Source organism: Rana temporaria, chromosome 12 (genome assembly GCF_905171775.1).
Source record: "Rana temporaria chromosome 12, aRanTem1.1, whole genome shotgun sequence".
Lineage (NCBI taxonomy): Eukaryota > Metazoa > Chordata > Amphibia > Anura > Ranidae > Rana > Rana temporaria.
Window position 1 is genome coordinate 135,460,258 of NC_053500.1, and position 17,333 is coordinate 135,477,590.

Consider the following 17,333-nt stretch of genomic DNA (forward strand, 5'->3'; position numbering starts at 1 on the left):
AACAAAAAAAGCGCCGGGCGGGCGTTCGTTTCTGAATCGACGTAAATTGTAATTTGCACATTCCTCACGTAAACAAACGGAAGCGCCACCTGGCGGCCAGCGTGAAATTGCAGCCTAAGATGCGACGATGTAAGACACTTACACCTAGCGGATCTTAGGGAAATCTATGCGTAACTGATTCTCTGAATCAGGCGCATAGATACGACGGCCGGACTCAGAGATACGACGGCGTATCAGGAGATACGCCGTCGTATCTCCTATCTGAATCCGGGCCAGAGCATGTAAATATGGCGCAGCTCTGCCCAGAAACCAATCAGCTTCCAGGTTTTATTGTCAAAGCATTATTGTTAGAAGCTGATTGGCTACCAGTGCTCCAGTCTTAGTAGATCCCCCCCTAAGTGTATGCCGTCCTCTCTGACCCCCCCCCCCCCCAAACATGAAAACAGGCAGCAAATCCAGGGTTCATCCAATCAGCAACAGCCTAGGAGACACCCCCCCCTTACCCGTAAATCTCACACTCCTGGGTACAGAAGTGTAATAAAAGTGCAAAAATAGAAATAACTTAAAAATAAAAAGAATTTAAATAACACGGAAAGTCCTTCCCAATATGTGGTTTTACAACCGACCATAAAAACCAAATTCCCAGAAAAAAGGGAAAAACAATAAAATAATATTATATATTATATAACGCGGCTCCCAACCCGGGAGTACATTAGGTATAACCAATCAGAGTGCGCGCTGTGGGGGAGGGGACGGGCCTGGATACAGACGCCCCTATTCGGTGTGCGGCTTCATCCCGCAGCTCCCCATACCCTTCACATTAGGTGACACTTCTTCTTCTTGGTGAAGGACTTCTCCATGCGATCGATTTCCTCGATCATTTTCAAGAAAACCAGTTTGCTTTCCTGTAATGGACGAGAAAATGTTGTGATGAGTTTGCTGAACACTTTGCAGAATTTTTCCAATCCTGCGATTATAAATCATGATTAACCACATCAACGCCGGGCACTATACCCCCCCCCCCCTAGTTTTCTGATTTCAGCGCCGTCACACTTAGAATGACAATTACTCATGTCATGCAACACCCATAAGAAATTGTTATCAATTTTTGAAACAGTTACAGTATTATAGCCAGATTCAGCTACGGCGGCGCATCTTTCAGGCGACGTAGCGTATCGCATATACGCTACGCCGCCGTAAGTCAGAGAGGCAAGTGCTGTATTCACAAAGCACTTGCCTCCTTAGTTACGGCGGCGTAGCGTAAATGGGGCCGGCGTAAGCCTAATTCAAATGAGGATGAGGGGGCGTGTTTTATGTAAATGGCTGGTGACCCGACGTGATTGACGTTTTTTTTACGAACGGCGCATGCGCCGTCCGTGTACATATCCCAGTGTGCATTGCTCCGAAGTACGCCGCAAACGACGTATAAATTTCAACGCGGGAACGGCGGCCATACTTAACATTGACTAGGCCAACTATTTGTTCGACTAACTTTACGCCGGAAAAAGCCGTACGTAAACAACGTAAAAAAAATGCGCCAGGCACACGTACGTTTCTGAATCGGCGTATCTAGTCATTTGCATATTCTACGCCGAACTCAACGGAAGTGCCACCTAGCGGTCAGCCTAAATATTGCACCCTAAGATACGACGGCGTAGGAGACTTACGCCGCTTGTATCTTAGCCTAATTTAAGCGTATCTGGTTTCTAGAATACACTTAAATTTAGGGCGGCGTAGATTCAGAGTTACGTCGGCGTAGCTACCTGAATCTGGCTATTAATTTTTTTGTTAGTATGCACTCACCGCTGTTTTTTTTTTTTTTTTCTATATATAAAGGAAAAAAAAACAGTAAAATAATAAAATAAAAAAATTGGGGCAAATAAATAATCTTTCTTCATACATTTATTTATTTTTTTGTTAGTATGCATATTTATAGCACTGATCGCTGGATAAATAAGAACGGTCCCAAAAATGTGTCAAAAGTGTCCGATGTGTCCGCCATAATGTCGCGGTCCCAATAAAAATCACAGATTGCTGCCATTACTAATAAAAAAAAATGTATTAATAAAAATGCCATAAAACTATCCCCTATTTTGTAAACGCTATAACTTTTGCGCAAACCAATCAATAAACGCTTATTGCGATTTTTTTTTACCAAAAATAGGTAGAAGAATATGTATCGGCCTAAACTGAGGGAAAAAAAAAAGTTTTTTAAATATATTTTTGGGGGATATTTATTATAGTAAAAAGTAAAAAATATAGATTTTTTTTTTTAAAGTGTCGCTCTATTTTTGTGTATAGCGCAAAAAAAATAAAAAACGCAGAGGTGATCAAATACCACCAAAAGAAAGCTCTATTTGTGGGAAAAAAGGACATCAATTTTGTTTGGGAGCCACGTCGCACGACCGCGCAATTGTCAGTTAAAGCGACGCAGTGCCGAATCGCAAAAAAAGTGGCCCGGTCCTAAACCTGCATAATGGTCCGGGTCTTAACCGGTTAAATTTGTATTTATTTTTTTACAATTTTTGGGGAAATTAAGTTAATTAATAATAATAATAAAAAAAAAATGTTAACAATTTGTTTTACATACCGTCATCAGAAAAGTTAATTTTTATCAAATGACTGGTGTGGCGGTGATCAGGGACACTGGCAGTATGTATTTTTTTTTAAATAAATATAAATATATATATATATATATACATATATAAACAGTGGGCCAGATCCACAAAAGAATTACGCCGGCGTATCTCTTGGTATGCTGCGTAATTTCAAATTTTGCGTGTAGTACCTTTGTTTTGTATCTATAAAACAAGATACAACGGCATCTCGGATGGATCCGACAGGCGTACATCTTCGTATGCCTTTGGATCTTAGGTGCAATTTTTCGGCGGCCGCTAGGTGGCGTTTACGTCGAATTCCACGTCGAGTATGCAAATTAGCTAGTTACGGCGATCCACGAACGTACGTCCGGCGCATTTTTTTACGTCGTTTGCGTTCGGCTTTTTCCGGCGTACAGTTAAACCTGCTATTATAAGGCGCACTCAATGTTAAGTATGGCCGTCGTTCCCGCCTCGCATTTTGAATTTTTTACGTTGTTTGCGTAAGTCGTTCGCGAATAGGGATTTGCGTAGAATGATGTCACTCGTCGGAAGCATTGGCTTGTTCCGGTTTAATTTCGAGCATGCGCACTGGGATACCCCCACGGACGGCGCATGCGTAGTTAAAAAAAAACTTAGTTTACGTCGGGTCACGACGTATTTACATAAAACATGCCCCCATCACAGAGATTTGAATGCCGCGCCATTACGCCGCCAAAGATACACTACGCCGCCGTAACTTACGGCGCAAATTCTTTGAGGATTTGATAAAAAAAAGATAAGTTACGGCGGCGTAGTGTATCTTAGATACGCTATGCCCGGCGGATTAATGCGCCGATGTACGTGGATCTGGCCCCGTAAATATAGCCAGATCCACTGATTCCATATGTTTTTTTTTTAAATGTATATATATATATAAAAACAAATGTTTTAAAAAAAAATGGACACCCGCCTCTAATGTATGCAGAACAATAAAATATATTAATATAACTGTGTTGGGTTTGATGTACTGGGAAGGGAAGGCTTTATGACACAGTGGGATCCTTGCTCCTTTACCTGTCCATGTGACACCAATCTCCCACTATCTATACATTATTATTATTATTATTATACATACATGTATATGTCTCGTCACAAATACAAAACAATCTGGATACTACAAAGCTTGGCTTACTGTCTGTCGTCTTACCTCGGGGTCATTAGCAGACACTTCCAGGAATGGTGATCCCCAGGTGTCCGCCAGCCTCTGGCCTTCTAATTGTGACACTTGACGACTGAAGAGCAGAAAGAATGGAATATCTTCATCTAAAATGGCCAAATGTGAAGAAGAGGGTACAACAGATAAAAAGACGATTACCTTTGTGCTGGCAGATCTTTCTTGTTCCCCACAAGAACAATCGGAGTACTAAAATAAAAATAAAAAATAAAAAAAATTGCTGTCCGAATTAAACCAAACTAATGCCGCGTACACACGATCGGATTTTCCGTCGGAAAAACCTTGGATGGTTTTTCCCCCGGAATTGCGCTCAAGCTTGGCTTGCATACACGGTCACACAAAATGTTCTCCGAACTTTTGTCCGTCAAGAACGCGGTGACGTACAACACTATGTCGAGCCGAGAAAATTAAGTTTAATGCTTCCTTGCATGCGTCGAATTGTTTCCGAGCATGCGTCGGAATTTTGAGCGTCGAAATTGCTACAGACGATCGGATTTTGAGAAAGTTGAGATCCAGCTCTCAATCTTTTGTTGGCGGAAATTCCGACAGCAAAAGTCCGATGGAGCCTACACACGGTCGGAATTTCCATTCAAAAGCTCACATCGGACTTTTGCTGTCGGAAATTTCCGATCGTGTGTACGGGGCATCACAAGTGCGACAACCCAGAAGATAAATGTGGAAGATGGAGCTACGGGGAAAAGTTTTTTTTATATTACTCCTGTTGGTAGTAGGGATGGAGATGTGTCACTAAGATCGATCACTAACACCAGATCAGCCACTGATTCCATATACAGAGACTGACCTAGTAAACATCCTCCAAGTAGCTCGGGCCTCGGAATTACGGCACCACCCAGAGGACCAATCACTGGCAGTTAAGGAGCAAACAGGTGTGCCCCCTTCCTCAGGACTATGCAAGCACTGAGGAAAGGGGTGCATCCCTGAAACGCGTTATCCAGGGAAACACCCCTGTTATCCAGGGTTCTTTAACCGCTAAAGGACCGCTGCACAACTTTTTACGTCGACAGAATGGCACGGCTGGGCAAATCAGCATACAGGTACTTCCCTATTAATTTGCCATCGCGTGGTTGCGCGCAAGCTCTGTGACCGTGCCCGCGGACTCTATGTCCGCCGCTGTCCCACGATCGGGTCACAGGGCTGAAGAACGGGGAGATGTCAGTGTAAACACAACATCTCCCCGTTCCTCCTAGTGACTTGACACTGATCGTCTGTTCCCTGTCATTGGGAACAGCGATCGGTGACGTTTTCACTCGTAGCCACACCCTTTACAGTTAGAATCACTCCCTAGGACACACTTAACCCCTTTAGGGCCCCCTACAGGTTAACCCCTTCACTGCCAGTGTTAGTAATCAGTGGTGGGCAATGACAATGGTCCCAAAATGGTGTCAAAAGTGTCCGATGTGTCCGCCATAATGTCGCAGTCACGATAAAAATCGATGATCGCCGCCTTTACTAGTAAAAAAAAAAAAAAATATTAATAAAGATGTCATGACACTATCCCCTATTTTGTAGACGCTATAACCTTTGCGCAAACCAATCAATAAACGCTTATTGTGATTTTTTTTTACCAAAAATATGTAGAAGAATACGTATCGGCCTAAACTGAGGGAAAAAAAATGTTTTTTTTATATATTTCTTGGGGATATTTATCATAGCAAAAAGTAAAAAATATTGCTTTTTTTTTCAAAATTGTCGCTCTATTTTTGTTTATAACGCAAAAAATAAAAACCGCAGAGGTGATCAAATACCACCAAAAGAAAGCTCTATTTGTGGGGAAAAAAGGACGTTAATTTTGTTTGTTCTTATTCTGGTTTACTCCAAAACTGGTGTTGCCTGGATCATGGGGTAACTATAGCCAGATCCACGGGTCTCGTCTTCCAGAGCTTGGGAAGGAAAGCAGCTTACTGGCCCGAGATACCCAGCAGGTGTGCGGAGTCCATCACAATAGGAAACTTAGATTGTAAGCTCAAGGGCAGGGACTGATGTGAATGAATAACGTGTAAAGCACTGAACACATTAATGCCGCTATATAAATACAGTGGAACCTCGGATTACGAGCATAATCAGTTCCAGGAGAATACTCGTAATCCAAGGTACTCACATATCGAATCGAGTTTCTCCATAGAAGTCAATGGAAACAAAAATATTTTTTTCCCCCCGCATTAACTTCAATGGCATGCAGTACCGCATGTGGCCAGAGGCGGGGGGCGCCGGAGAGCCTCGGAAACGGCCAAAAAGGTCAGAGGACACCTCGGCTGACATACCTCGGAAAGACTTCGTTCCCGAGATTTGTCGAGGTCAGCCGAGCTGTCCTCAGGCCTTTCCGTGCATTTCCGTTCGGCTCTGCTCAGCTCCCCCCCACCTACCATAGACCATACGCTGTACTGCACACTGCTTTGGCCTCTTAAAAATACAATGTTCGTATTGAGAAACGCTCGTTAACCGCGTTACTCGCAATCCGAGGTTCCACTGTACCTAAATTAAATAAATAATACTTACCAGCCTATGCCTCGTCTCTCCTGCAGCTTTTGGTGCAGCACTACCGCAATCTGAAAGCTGAAAAATCAATTAAAAGACATCATTTTTTTCATCACTTTAGAGCAGAAATAAGCAACAAAAGATGGGCACTGATGAGGTGGCACTGATAAGGCAACACTGATGAGGTGGCAACAATTAGGTGGCACTGATGGGCATTAATAGGTGGCACTGAAAGGCTGCACTGATGGGTACTTATGGGTGACACTGATAGGCAGCACTGGTAGATGGCACTGATAGGCATCCCTGGTGGCACTGTGGGTGGGCACTGATTGGCAGCTGCCTGGACACAGATTGGCATTCCCTGGTGGTCTAAGGGGGCATACCTAGTGGTCCAGTGTGGTGGCCATCCTGGGCGGGCATCCGAGGGGGAGCTGCGCTGATAAACTATCAGCACAGACCCCACAAACCCCCCCCCACCCTGTCAGGAGAGCAGCCAATCGGCTCTCCTCTACTCGTGTCTGACAGATGCGAGTGAGGAAAATCTGATCAACGGCTCTTCCTGGTTACATTGTGATAAGCCTTGATTGGGCACAGCTGATCACGTGGTAAAGAGTCTCCGACGGATCGGAGTTGCGGTGTGTCAGACTGACACACCACACCACCGATCGCCGCAATGCGCCCCCAGGGGCACGCAGCGGCTTGTTATCCTGCCAACGTCATATGACGTCCGGTAAGGATAACAGAACCACTTTGCCGACGTCATTTTTGCTATATGGCGGGCGGCAAGTGGTTAAAGTGGATCTATAGGCTCTATGCATTAAGGTAAAAAACCTTCTTGGAGCATCTCCCCCCACCCCTCCCCCCCAATACATACCCGAGCCCCATTTCCATCCAGTGATGTTCATGAGAGCAGCGGCTCTTTGGGGTCTCTCTCTCTCCTCGTTGGCTCACACAGTAGCAGGAGCCATTGCACTAACCTTTTGATAGAATCCATAGAGCAGACCACAATGTAGCGTCTACATCAGTTGGGGAACCGCCCAGAACTCGGCACTAACCTTGTAAGGGTCCCACAAAGTGGACCACAATGTAACATCAGGGAGATCAGTAGGGTGACAGTCAAGAAATATTAACTAACCTTGTAAGATAATCCACAGAGTATTCCACCACAATGTATACATCTACACCAGGGGTCTCCAAACTGCGGCCCGAGGGCCAGATGTGCCCCTTTGCTAGCCTTTATGCGGCCCTTGGGGCACAATTCCTCCCACTGACATGAGGCACTATTCCTCCCATTGACACCAACAATGGGGCACTATATTATCTAGGGTTGTCCCGATACCACTTTTTTAGGACCGAGTACAAGTACCGATACTTTTTTTCAAGTACTCGCCGATACCGAATACCGATACTTTTTTTTTAAATGTGTCCCCAAATGCAGCCATGTCCCCCCACAGATGCAGCCATGTCCCCCCCATATATGCAGCCATGTCCCCCCATATGCAGCCATGTCTCCCCCATATCCAGCCATATCCCCCCATATCCAGCCATGTCCCCCCCATATCAGCCATGTCCCCCCATATCCAGCCATGTCCCCCCCATATCCAGCCATGTCCCCCCATATGCAGCCATGTCCCCCCCATATCCAGCCATGTCCCCCCCATATGCAGCCATGTCTCCCCCCATATGCAGCCATGTCCCCCCCCATATCCAGCCATGTCCCCCCCATATCCAGCCATGTCCCCCTTACCTACATGCTACCGCATCCCCGCTGCCGCCGCCACTTGGTTAATACGGGCGGCGAACATTACAGCTTTCATTTGAATAGCTGTAGTCTTTTGCGCCGCGCTGCGTATAGACACTCCCCCTTGCTCGGGGGAGTGTCTATACGCGGCGGGAAACACTACAGCTATTCAAATGAAAGCTGTAATGTTCCCTGCCCGTATTAACCAAGTGGCGGCGGCAGCGGGGATGCGGCGTAGCGTTGGCGGTGAAGTATTCTATTTAGGTATCGGGGGCATTTGCGGGAGTACAAGTACTCCTGCAAATACTCGGAATCGGTCCCGATACCGATACTAGTATCGGTATCGGGACAACCCTAATATTATCCAGTGATACCAATGATGGGATACTATTCCTCCTACTAATAGGGGGAATACTACTCTTCCTATTGACCACCAACCTTGAGGCCATATTTGTTCTTACTGATGCCGGGCCCGTGACATTTTCTTCCCTTGCTGGCCCCAATCCGGCCCTCCTAAAGTCTGAAGGGCAATAAAGTGGCCCTTTGTTTGAAAAGTTTGGAGACCCCTGATCTACACCAAATATATCCGTAGGGGAACAGCCCAGAATTCTGCACTAACCTTGTGATAGAATCTACAGAGTAGACCACAATGTACCATCTACACCGGGTAGAACATTAGGAGAACATCTCAGAACTCTGCACTAACCTTGCATTGGAATCCACACTGTAGACCACGATGTATCCATCTACACCAATAAAAAAGGATGGAGGAAGGAAGGAGAATTCCAACTGTATATAAGTGGAAGGCAATAAGTCAGACACAGCCACAAATGTCGCCATTACACCGTATAATGGAAACAAATACTTACATGACTCGCTGTGTCCACCACAGTCACTTCATACTGATCCTTTCCCACATAAACCGTATTGTTCCAAACTGAGGAGGAGCCAATAGAAAACAGGTTACCAAAACAGAAATGAAAGTGTAACGTAACCATTTTATTTTTTGAATAAAGCGTGGAAGGCTGAGAGGCTCTTAGGGCTGGGGGAAAAATGTAAAAAAAAAATTCCCCACCAGGACCGGCGCCGACACCGCGCCGGTCCTGAGGAGTTGCGGGCAGGAGTTTTTAGGCGAGGCCGTGGCTTCGGCCTAGTCTGAGAGGCCAGACGCCGTGGACTAGGCCGAAGCCACGGCCTCGCCTAAGAACTCCTGCCCGCAGTTTCTCAGGACCAACGCGGTGTCCATAAAAAAAAACTTGATTTGAATCGTAAATCTAGTTTTTTATTAAAAAGTCGCAGATTTTTTTTTTTTTTTGGGGGGGGGGGGGGGGGGGGGGAATTGCCCAGCCCTAGAGGCTCTGACAGTTTTTTTTTATTGCTGTCCGTGTTCCATTGGAGATTTCCTCATGGTTCTCCTGCTCTCTATGGTCACCTGATACTTCCTGCTCTCTATGGTCACCTGGTACTTTCTGCTCTCTATGGTCACCTGGTACTTCCTGTTCTCTATGGTCACCTGATATTTACTGCTCTCTATGGTCACCTGGTACTTCCTGTTCTCTATGGTCACCTGATATTTACTGCTCTCTATGGTCACCTGATACTTACTGCTCTCTATAGTCACCTAGTACTTCCTGCTCTCTATGGTCACCTTATACTTACTGCTCTCTATGGTCACCTCATATTTACTGCTCTCTATGGTCACCTGATACTTCCTGCTCTCTATGGTCACCTGATACTTCCCTGGTACTTCCTGCTCTCTATGGTCACCTGATAGTTACTGCTTTCTATGGTCACCTGCTACTTACTGCTCTCTATGGAAAACTAGTATTTACTGTTCTCTATGGTCAATTGGTACGTGCTGTTCTCTACAGCCAACTGGCACTTAGTGTTCTCTATGGTCAGCTGCCACTTGCTGCTCTCTATAACCCTTTCACGCCGAGCGTACGCATATATGCGTCCTCGGCTTTCAGGGGTTATACCGGGATGATGCCTGCAGCCGCAGGCATCATCCCGGTACCGTTGTTTAGAGCGGGCGATCGGCTAAAAGCCGCTCGGTTGTTATGCCGGAGGAGCGGGAGGGGACATCCCCCCCTCCCGCCGCTCTGACCGGGCCTCCCGTCCCACGGGAGACCCGATACACGATCCGGCGCCTCCAGCGTCTCGGCGAGCTCTGAAACAAAGCCGTAAACGGCTTTGATTCAGTGTCCGCATTGAAACCACGGAAGCGGCGTCATGACGTCACTTCCGGGTTTCTCAGATGCCAATGGCGCCGGATTTAAAAAAGTACACAGTATTCAGAATCGCCGTTTTCGGCGATCTGAATACTTTGAAGTGCAAAGGAGGGCTCGGGGGTCTTTTAGACCCCCGATCCCTCCATAAAGAGTACCTGTCACCACCTATTGCTGTCACAAGGGATGTTTACATTCCTTGTGACAGCAATAAAAGTGATCAAAATGTAAAAAAAAAAATAAAAAAAATTTAATATTAGAAAAAATAAATAAATAAATAAATAAGAAAACAAAAAAAAAATTTTTTTAAAGCGCCCCCCTCCCCGCGAGCTTGCGCAGCAAAGAAAGCGCATACGGAAGTCGCGCCCGCATATGAAAACGGTGTTCAAATAACACATGTGAGGTATCGCCGCGATCGCAAGAGCGAAAGCAATAATTATAGCACTAGGCCTACTCTGTAACTCTAACCTGGTAACCGTAAAAAAAGTTTAAAGCGTCGCCTATGGAGATTTTTAGTTACCGTAGTTTGTAGCCATTCCACGAGTGCGTGCAATTATAAAGCGTGTCATGCTTGGTATCTATTTACTCGGCATAACATCATCTTTCACATTCTGCAAAAAAAATGGGCTAATTTTACTTTTTCATTTTTTTAAAATTCATGAAAGTAAATTTTTCCCAAAAAGTTGTGTTTAAAACACCGCCGCACAAATACCGTGTGACATAAAATATTGCAACAATCGCCATTTTATTCTCTAGATTCTCTGCTAAAAATATATATATAATGTTTGGGGGTTCTAAGTAATTTTCTAGCCAAAAATATGGATTTTAACTTGTAAACACCAAATGTCATACATAGGCATAGGCATGAAAGGGATAATCAGCCTGTCCTTACCGCTCGTTATGGTCATATGGTATTCACTGTTCTCTATGGTCAACTGGAACTTACTGCTCTCCATGGTCAGCTGGTACTTACTATTTTCTATGATCATTCTCTATGGTCAACTATTTATTTTTTGCTCTCTATGGTCAGCTGGTACATAATGCTTTCAATGAATATGTGGTACTTACTGCTCTCTATGGTCAGTTGGTTCTTGCTATTTTCTATGATCATTCTCTATGGTCAACTAGTATTTATTGCTCTCTTTGGTCAACTGGCATTTACTACTTTCTATAATCATCTGGTACTTATTGTTCTCCATAGTCAGCTGGCATTTACTTTTCTCTATGGTCAATAGTACTTACTCCTTTCTATGGTACTTTCTATAGTCAGCAGGTACTTGCTGTTTTCTATGGTACGTTTTGTTTCCTATTGTATATGGTACTTATTCTATGGTTGGCTGGTACTTACTGCTTTCTATGGTCATCCGGTATTTACTGTACTCTGTGGTCTATAATACTTACTGCTCTCTCTATGGTCAACTAGTACTTACTGTTCACTATACAGTCTCTGGTACTTACTGTTCTCCAGAGTTGGCTCATACTCTTTCGGGAATTCTCCTTTGACAAACTGAAGGGTCAGGGCTGTTTTACCTACAGATTAAAAAAAGGGAAATATTGGTGGCAAAATAGGATCAGCAATCCAGAATTGAGGAGCCAAGGAGTGTCTGGGGACGGGGTAACAGGCATAGAGGGGCCACAGATGGGGGGCTGGGCACAAAGAGATTCATGATGGGAAGAACGTTTAGGTGTGACCTCATATTATATGGTTTTGGTAAATCTAAAGGAGAATTGTACAAAAAAATGGTATAATGTATGGCCAGCGTTAGATTCATACACGTCTAAATGTGTGTACTTTGGGCGAGTATCTTCTGCTAGCTTTCCACCAAAATCCCGAGTCCCGTGCAGAAAATACATATGGGCCCTATGGGCCGACAGAGCGATCTGTAGTGGAGCACTCCACATTACTCGGTATTACTCCACATTATACTCAGTATTACTCCATATTGCCCTACATTACAATGGATTATTCCACATCTCTCCTTATTACTTATGGATTATTCCACATTACTCACCATTGCTCAGTATTACTCCTATTATTCCTATGGATTACTTTACATTGCCTTACTCAACATCACAATGGATTACTCTGCATTGCCCCACATTACATTTGCAGTATTAGTCTACATTTCCATGGCCTGTATTACTCCCCATTACTATCACTCTATATTGCCTCACATTACTTCAAATCACTATGTACTACTTCACATTATTCTCTATTATGCTGTATTAATCTCCATTACTCTACATTGGTCTGTATTACTCTACATTTGTCTATTGCTCTGTATTAATCCCCATTGCTCTGTAATACTCCACATTCAAATAATCTATTACTTTACATTGGTTTACATTACTCTTTATTACTCTACACTAGTCTGTATTTTTTTTTACATTAGTCTCTATTACTCTACATTACTCTGTATTATTCTACATTAGTCTCTATTACTCTGTATTATTCTACATTAGTCTCTATTACTCTACATTACTCTGTATTATTCTACATTAGTCTCTATTACTCTGTATTATTCTACATTAGTCTCTTTTACTCTACATTACTCTGTATTATTCTACATTAGTCTCTATTACTCTGTATTATTCTACATTAGTCTCTATTACTCTACATTACTCTGTATTATTCTACATTAGTCTCTATTACTCTGTATTATTCTACATTAGTCTCTATTACTCTATATTACTCTGTATTATTCTACATTAGTCTCTATTACTCTACATTACTCTGTATTATTCTACATTAGTCTCTATTACTCTACATTACTCTGTATTATTCTACATTAGTCTCTATTACTCTGTATTATTCTACATTAGTCTATATTACTCTACATTACTCTATATTATTCTACACTAGTCTCTTACTTTGTATTAATCCTAATTACTCTAATCTAATTACCCATTAGCTCTACATCCAACACTATTACTCTACATTAGTTTGTATTTCTATGCATGACTCTATAGTACTTTACATTAGTAAAGTTTACATTAATATTTATTACGCTACATTACTCTGTATTACATCACATTAGTCTTTATTACTCTACATTAGTCACTTACTCTGTATTACATCACATTAGTCTTTATTACTCTACATTAGTCACTTACTCTATTAATCTCCATTGTTCTGTATTATTCTGAGGCCGCGTACACACGACCGAGGAACTCGACGGGCAAAACACATCGTTTTGTCCGTCGAGTTCCTTGTGAAGCCGCCGAGGACCTCGGCGAGCTGAAATTTCCCATTGAACAACGAGGAAATAGAGAACATGTTCTCTATTTCCTCGCCGAGGTCCTCGTCGGCTTCCTCAGCCGAAAGTGTACACACGCCGGGTTTCTCGGCAGAATTCAGCTCTGAACCGAGTTTCTGGCTGAATTCTGTCGTGAAACTTGGTCGTGTGTACGGGGCCTAAGTCCAACTCCATTACTCGATATTATATTATTACTCTGCATTACTCCATATTACTTTACATTAGTCTCTATTAATCTACATTACTCTGTATCATATACACCTTTATTGCTCTACATTACTCTGTATTACTTTACAATAATCTGTTACTCCAAATTACTCTATATTAGTCGGTACCAGTGTATATTACTCTGTATTCCTAAGCTATTACTCTACATTAGTCCTAAGTAAATTCACATTACTGTACTCTGTATCACACACATCTCTATTACTCTAAAATAGTCCATTACTCTATATTATTCTACATTACTCTACATTAGTGTCTGTTACTCTACATTAGTTTATATTATTCTGTATTACTCTGCATTAGTCTCTATTAATCTACATTACTCTGTATTACGCTGCATTAGTCTACATACTCTGTATTAGTCCATATTACTCTACATTAGTCTCTACTAATCCACTCTTTACCACACTACCATAACCTCTATTACGCTACAGTAGTATAATACTCTGTATTAATGTATATTACTCTACATGTGTCTGTATCAGTCTTCAATGCTCTGTTTTACTCCTTATTACTCTGTATATTATTATATTACCACTAATTACTCTGCATTACACTGCATTTTTTCCGTTAGTTTCTATTAGTCTACATTGCTCCTTATTACTACTAATCCACTCTTTTCCACACTACAATAAACTCTATTACTTTATATAAGTTTAATACTCTGTATTAATGTATATTACTCCACATTTGTCTTTATTAGTCTTTGATGCTGTGTATTACTCAAATATTAAAGTATTACCCTGTATAGTAAAATATTACTACATTCGTCTCTATTAATCTGCGTTACTCTGTATCATACAAGTCTTTATTATTCTACATTAGTCTAATACTCTGAATTAATGTATACATTACTCTGTATTACTCTACATTTGTCTGTATTAGTCTTCAATGCTCTATAACTTCTTATTACTCTGTATATTAATATATTACTCCTTATTACTCTGTATATTAATATATTACTCTGTATTGCTCTGTATAATAATATATTACTCTGTATATTAATATATTACTCTGTATATTCTGTATAACTCCTTATTACTATATTACTCCTTATTACTCTGTATATTAATATATTACTCTGTATAGCTCCTTATTACTCTGTATATTACTCTATATTAATAGATTACTCCTTATTAATCTGTATATTATTCCTTATTACTCTGTGTATTAATATATTACTCTGTATATTACTTCTTATAACTCTGCATATTGATATATTACTCTATATTACTCTCTATATTAATATATTACTCCTTATTACTCTGTATATTAATATATTACTCTGTATAATAATATATTGCTCTGTATACTATTCCTTTTACTCTGTATATTAATATATTATTCCTTATTACTCTGTATATTAATATATTACTCTGTATATTCTGTATAACTCCTTATTACTATATTACTCTGTATATTAATATATTACTCTATATAGCTCCTTATTACTCTGTATATTACTCTCGCATATTGATATATTACTCTGTATATTAATATATTACTCCTTATTAGTCTGTATATTACTATGTATCACGTATATAACTCCTTAGTACTCTATCTAGTAATATAATAATATATTACTCTATATAACTCATTATTACTCTGTATATTACTCCTTATTAGTCTGTATATTACTATGTATTACTCTAAATTACTCCTTATTACTCTGTATATTAATATATTACTCCTCAATACTCTGTATATTACTACGTATTACTCTATATAACTCCTTAGTACTCTGTATATTAATGTATTAGTCCCTATTAATCTGTATAATAATATATTACTCTGTATTACTCCTTAGTACTCTGTATAATAATATATTACTCTGTATTACTCCTTAGTACTTTGTATAATAATATATTACTCTGTATTACTCCTTATTACTCTGTATAATAATATATTACTCCTTAGTACTCTGTATATTAATGTATTAGTCCTTATTACTCTGTATTATAATAATATATTACTCTGTATTAGTCCTTATTACTCTGTATAATAATATATTACTCTGTATTAGTCCTTATTACTCTGTATAATAATATATTACTCTGTATTACTCCTTATTACTCTGTATAATAATATATTACTCTGTATTACTCCTTATTACTCTGTATATTAATAAATGACTCTACATTAATCTATATTTTTGACATGAGTCTCTATTGCTCCTTATTCCCCTATGACTCCATAGAGCACATGGGGGGTCCATGGAGTACCAGGCTCTCTCTCCTAGGGGTGAGTGTGGGGGGTCCCCCTGTGATGCACACCACGCCCCTCCCCCTCCAATGGGGCCCCGGACAGGTAGGGACATCCCAGTCGGAGCACACAGTGCGGAATGTACCATGCTCCCCTCCCCCTCCGTACCTACCGACCGATACATGGCCCAGGATAACGACCTTGCGGCACCTTGCGGCGGCCATAACGAGTGATAGAAGAGAAGATTCCACCGACACTCTCCAGCCCGGTACCGCGGACTTCGGAGCCCCTCCCACAAACAAATCAAGACTCATGCGCCGATTGGTGGACTAGGTAGCGGATATCCAATGAGTGAAGGGACGGCTGGGCGCACTGTGCTGCGATTGGTTGGGGGAGGTTTGAAGGTCCACGTGTGTCTGGCTGTGTGTGAAGTGATGGGGAAGAGCTGAGAGAGGAGCGGGGAGGGGCTATGAGGGCAGCCCGAGGGGTCAGATAATCTGTGTATATATCTGTGTATATAGGGGCCCTATGGTCATAAAGGGGAGAGGCCTGTGCGGGGGGGGGGGGGGGGGGGTCGTATTAGAATCATCACCAGGGAGCTCTGAGGAAGAGGCCACGCCCAGGAGGAGTCTTCCAATCCTTCCAGGCCTTAGATCTATCTACACCCCCAACCTTCCAGGCCTTGGATCTATCTACACACCCAAACCTTCCAGGCCTTGGATCTATCTACACCCCCAAACCTTCCAGGCCTTAGATCTATCTACACCCCCCAACCTTCCAGGCCTTAGATCTATCTACACCCCCCAACCTTCGAGGCCTTGGATCTATCTACACCCCCAACCTTCCAGGCCTTAGATCTATCTACACCCCCCAACCTTCCAGGCCTTAGATCTATCTACACCCCCCAACATTCCAGGCCTTAGATCTATCTACACCCCAACCTTCCAGACCTTAGATGTATCTACACCTCCAACCTTCCAGGCCTTAGATCTATCTACACCCCCCAACCTTCCATGCTTTAGATCTATCTACACCCCAACCTTCCAGACCTTAGATGTATCTACACCTCCAACCTTCCAGGCCTTAGATCTATCTACACCCCCCAACCTTCCATGCTTTAGATGTATCTACACCCCCAACCTTCCAGGCCTTAGATCTATCTACACCCCCCAACATTCCAGGCCTTAGATCTATCTACACCCCAACCTTCCAGACCTTAGATGTATCTACACCTCCAACCTTCCAGGCCTTAGATCTATCTACACCCCCCAACCTTCCATGCTTTAGATGTATCTACACCCCCAACCTTCCAGCCCTATCTATGCGTAACTCATTCTATGAATCAGGCGCATAGATAGGACCAGTGTAAGT

General features: G+C 42.2%; 1 protein-coding gene across 1 annotated transcript; it reads right to left on the reverse strand.

Annotated features, from left to right (window-relative positions):
- Nucleotides 1-497: 497 nt before the first annotated feature.
- Nucleotides 498-16,334, reverse strand: LOC120919570 (GTPase RhebL1-like). The gene is made up of 8 exons (XM_040331781.1): nt 16,135-16,334; nt 11,737-11,808; nt 8,920-8,987; nt 8,757-8,839; nt 6,331-6,387; nt 3,955-4,002; nt 3,787-3,871; nt 498-905 (listed from the first exon to the last, which is right to left on the reverse strand). Exons 1-8 carry the CDS (start codon nt 16,274-16,276, stop codon nt 816-818), a joined length of 645 nt encoding a protein of 214 aa, XP_040187715.1. The 5' UTR covers nt 16,277-16,334; the 3' UTR covers nt 498-815.
- Between the last annotated feature and the right edge of the window lie 999 nt (nt 16,335-17,333).

Coding starts and splice junctions, on each gene's coding strand:
- LOC120919570 (XM_040331781.1), bottom strand. CDS start 16,276: ATGAGTCTTGATTTGTTTGTGGGAGGGGCTCCGAAGTCCGCGGTACCG. Junction 6,388..8,756: donor AGTGTGGATTCCAATGCAAG/GTTAGTGCAGAG, acceptor TTGATTTTTCAG/CTTTCAGATTGCGGTAGTGC. Junction 906..3,786: donor TGTCTGCTAATGACCCCGAG/GTAAGACGACAG, acceptor CGTCCATTACAG/GAAAGCAAACTGGTTTTCTT.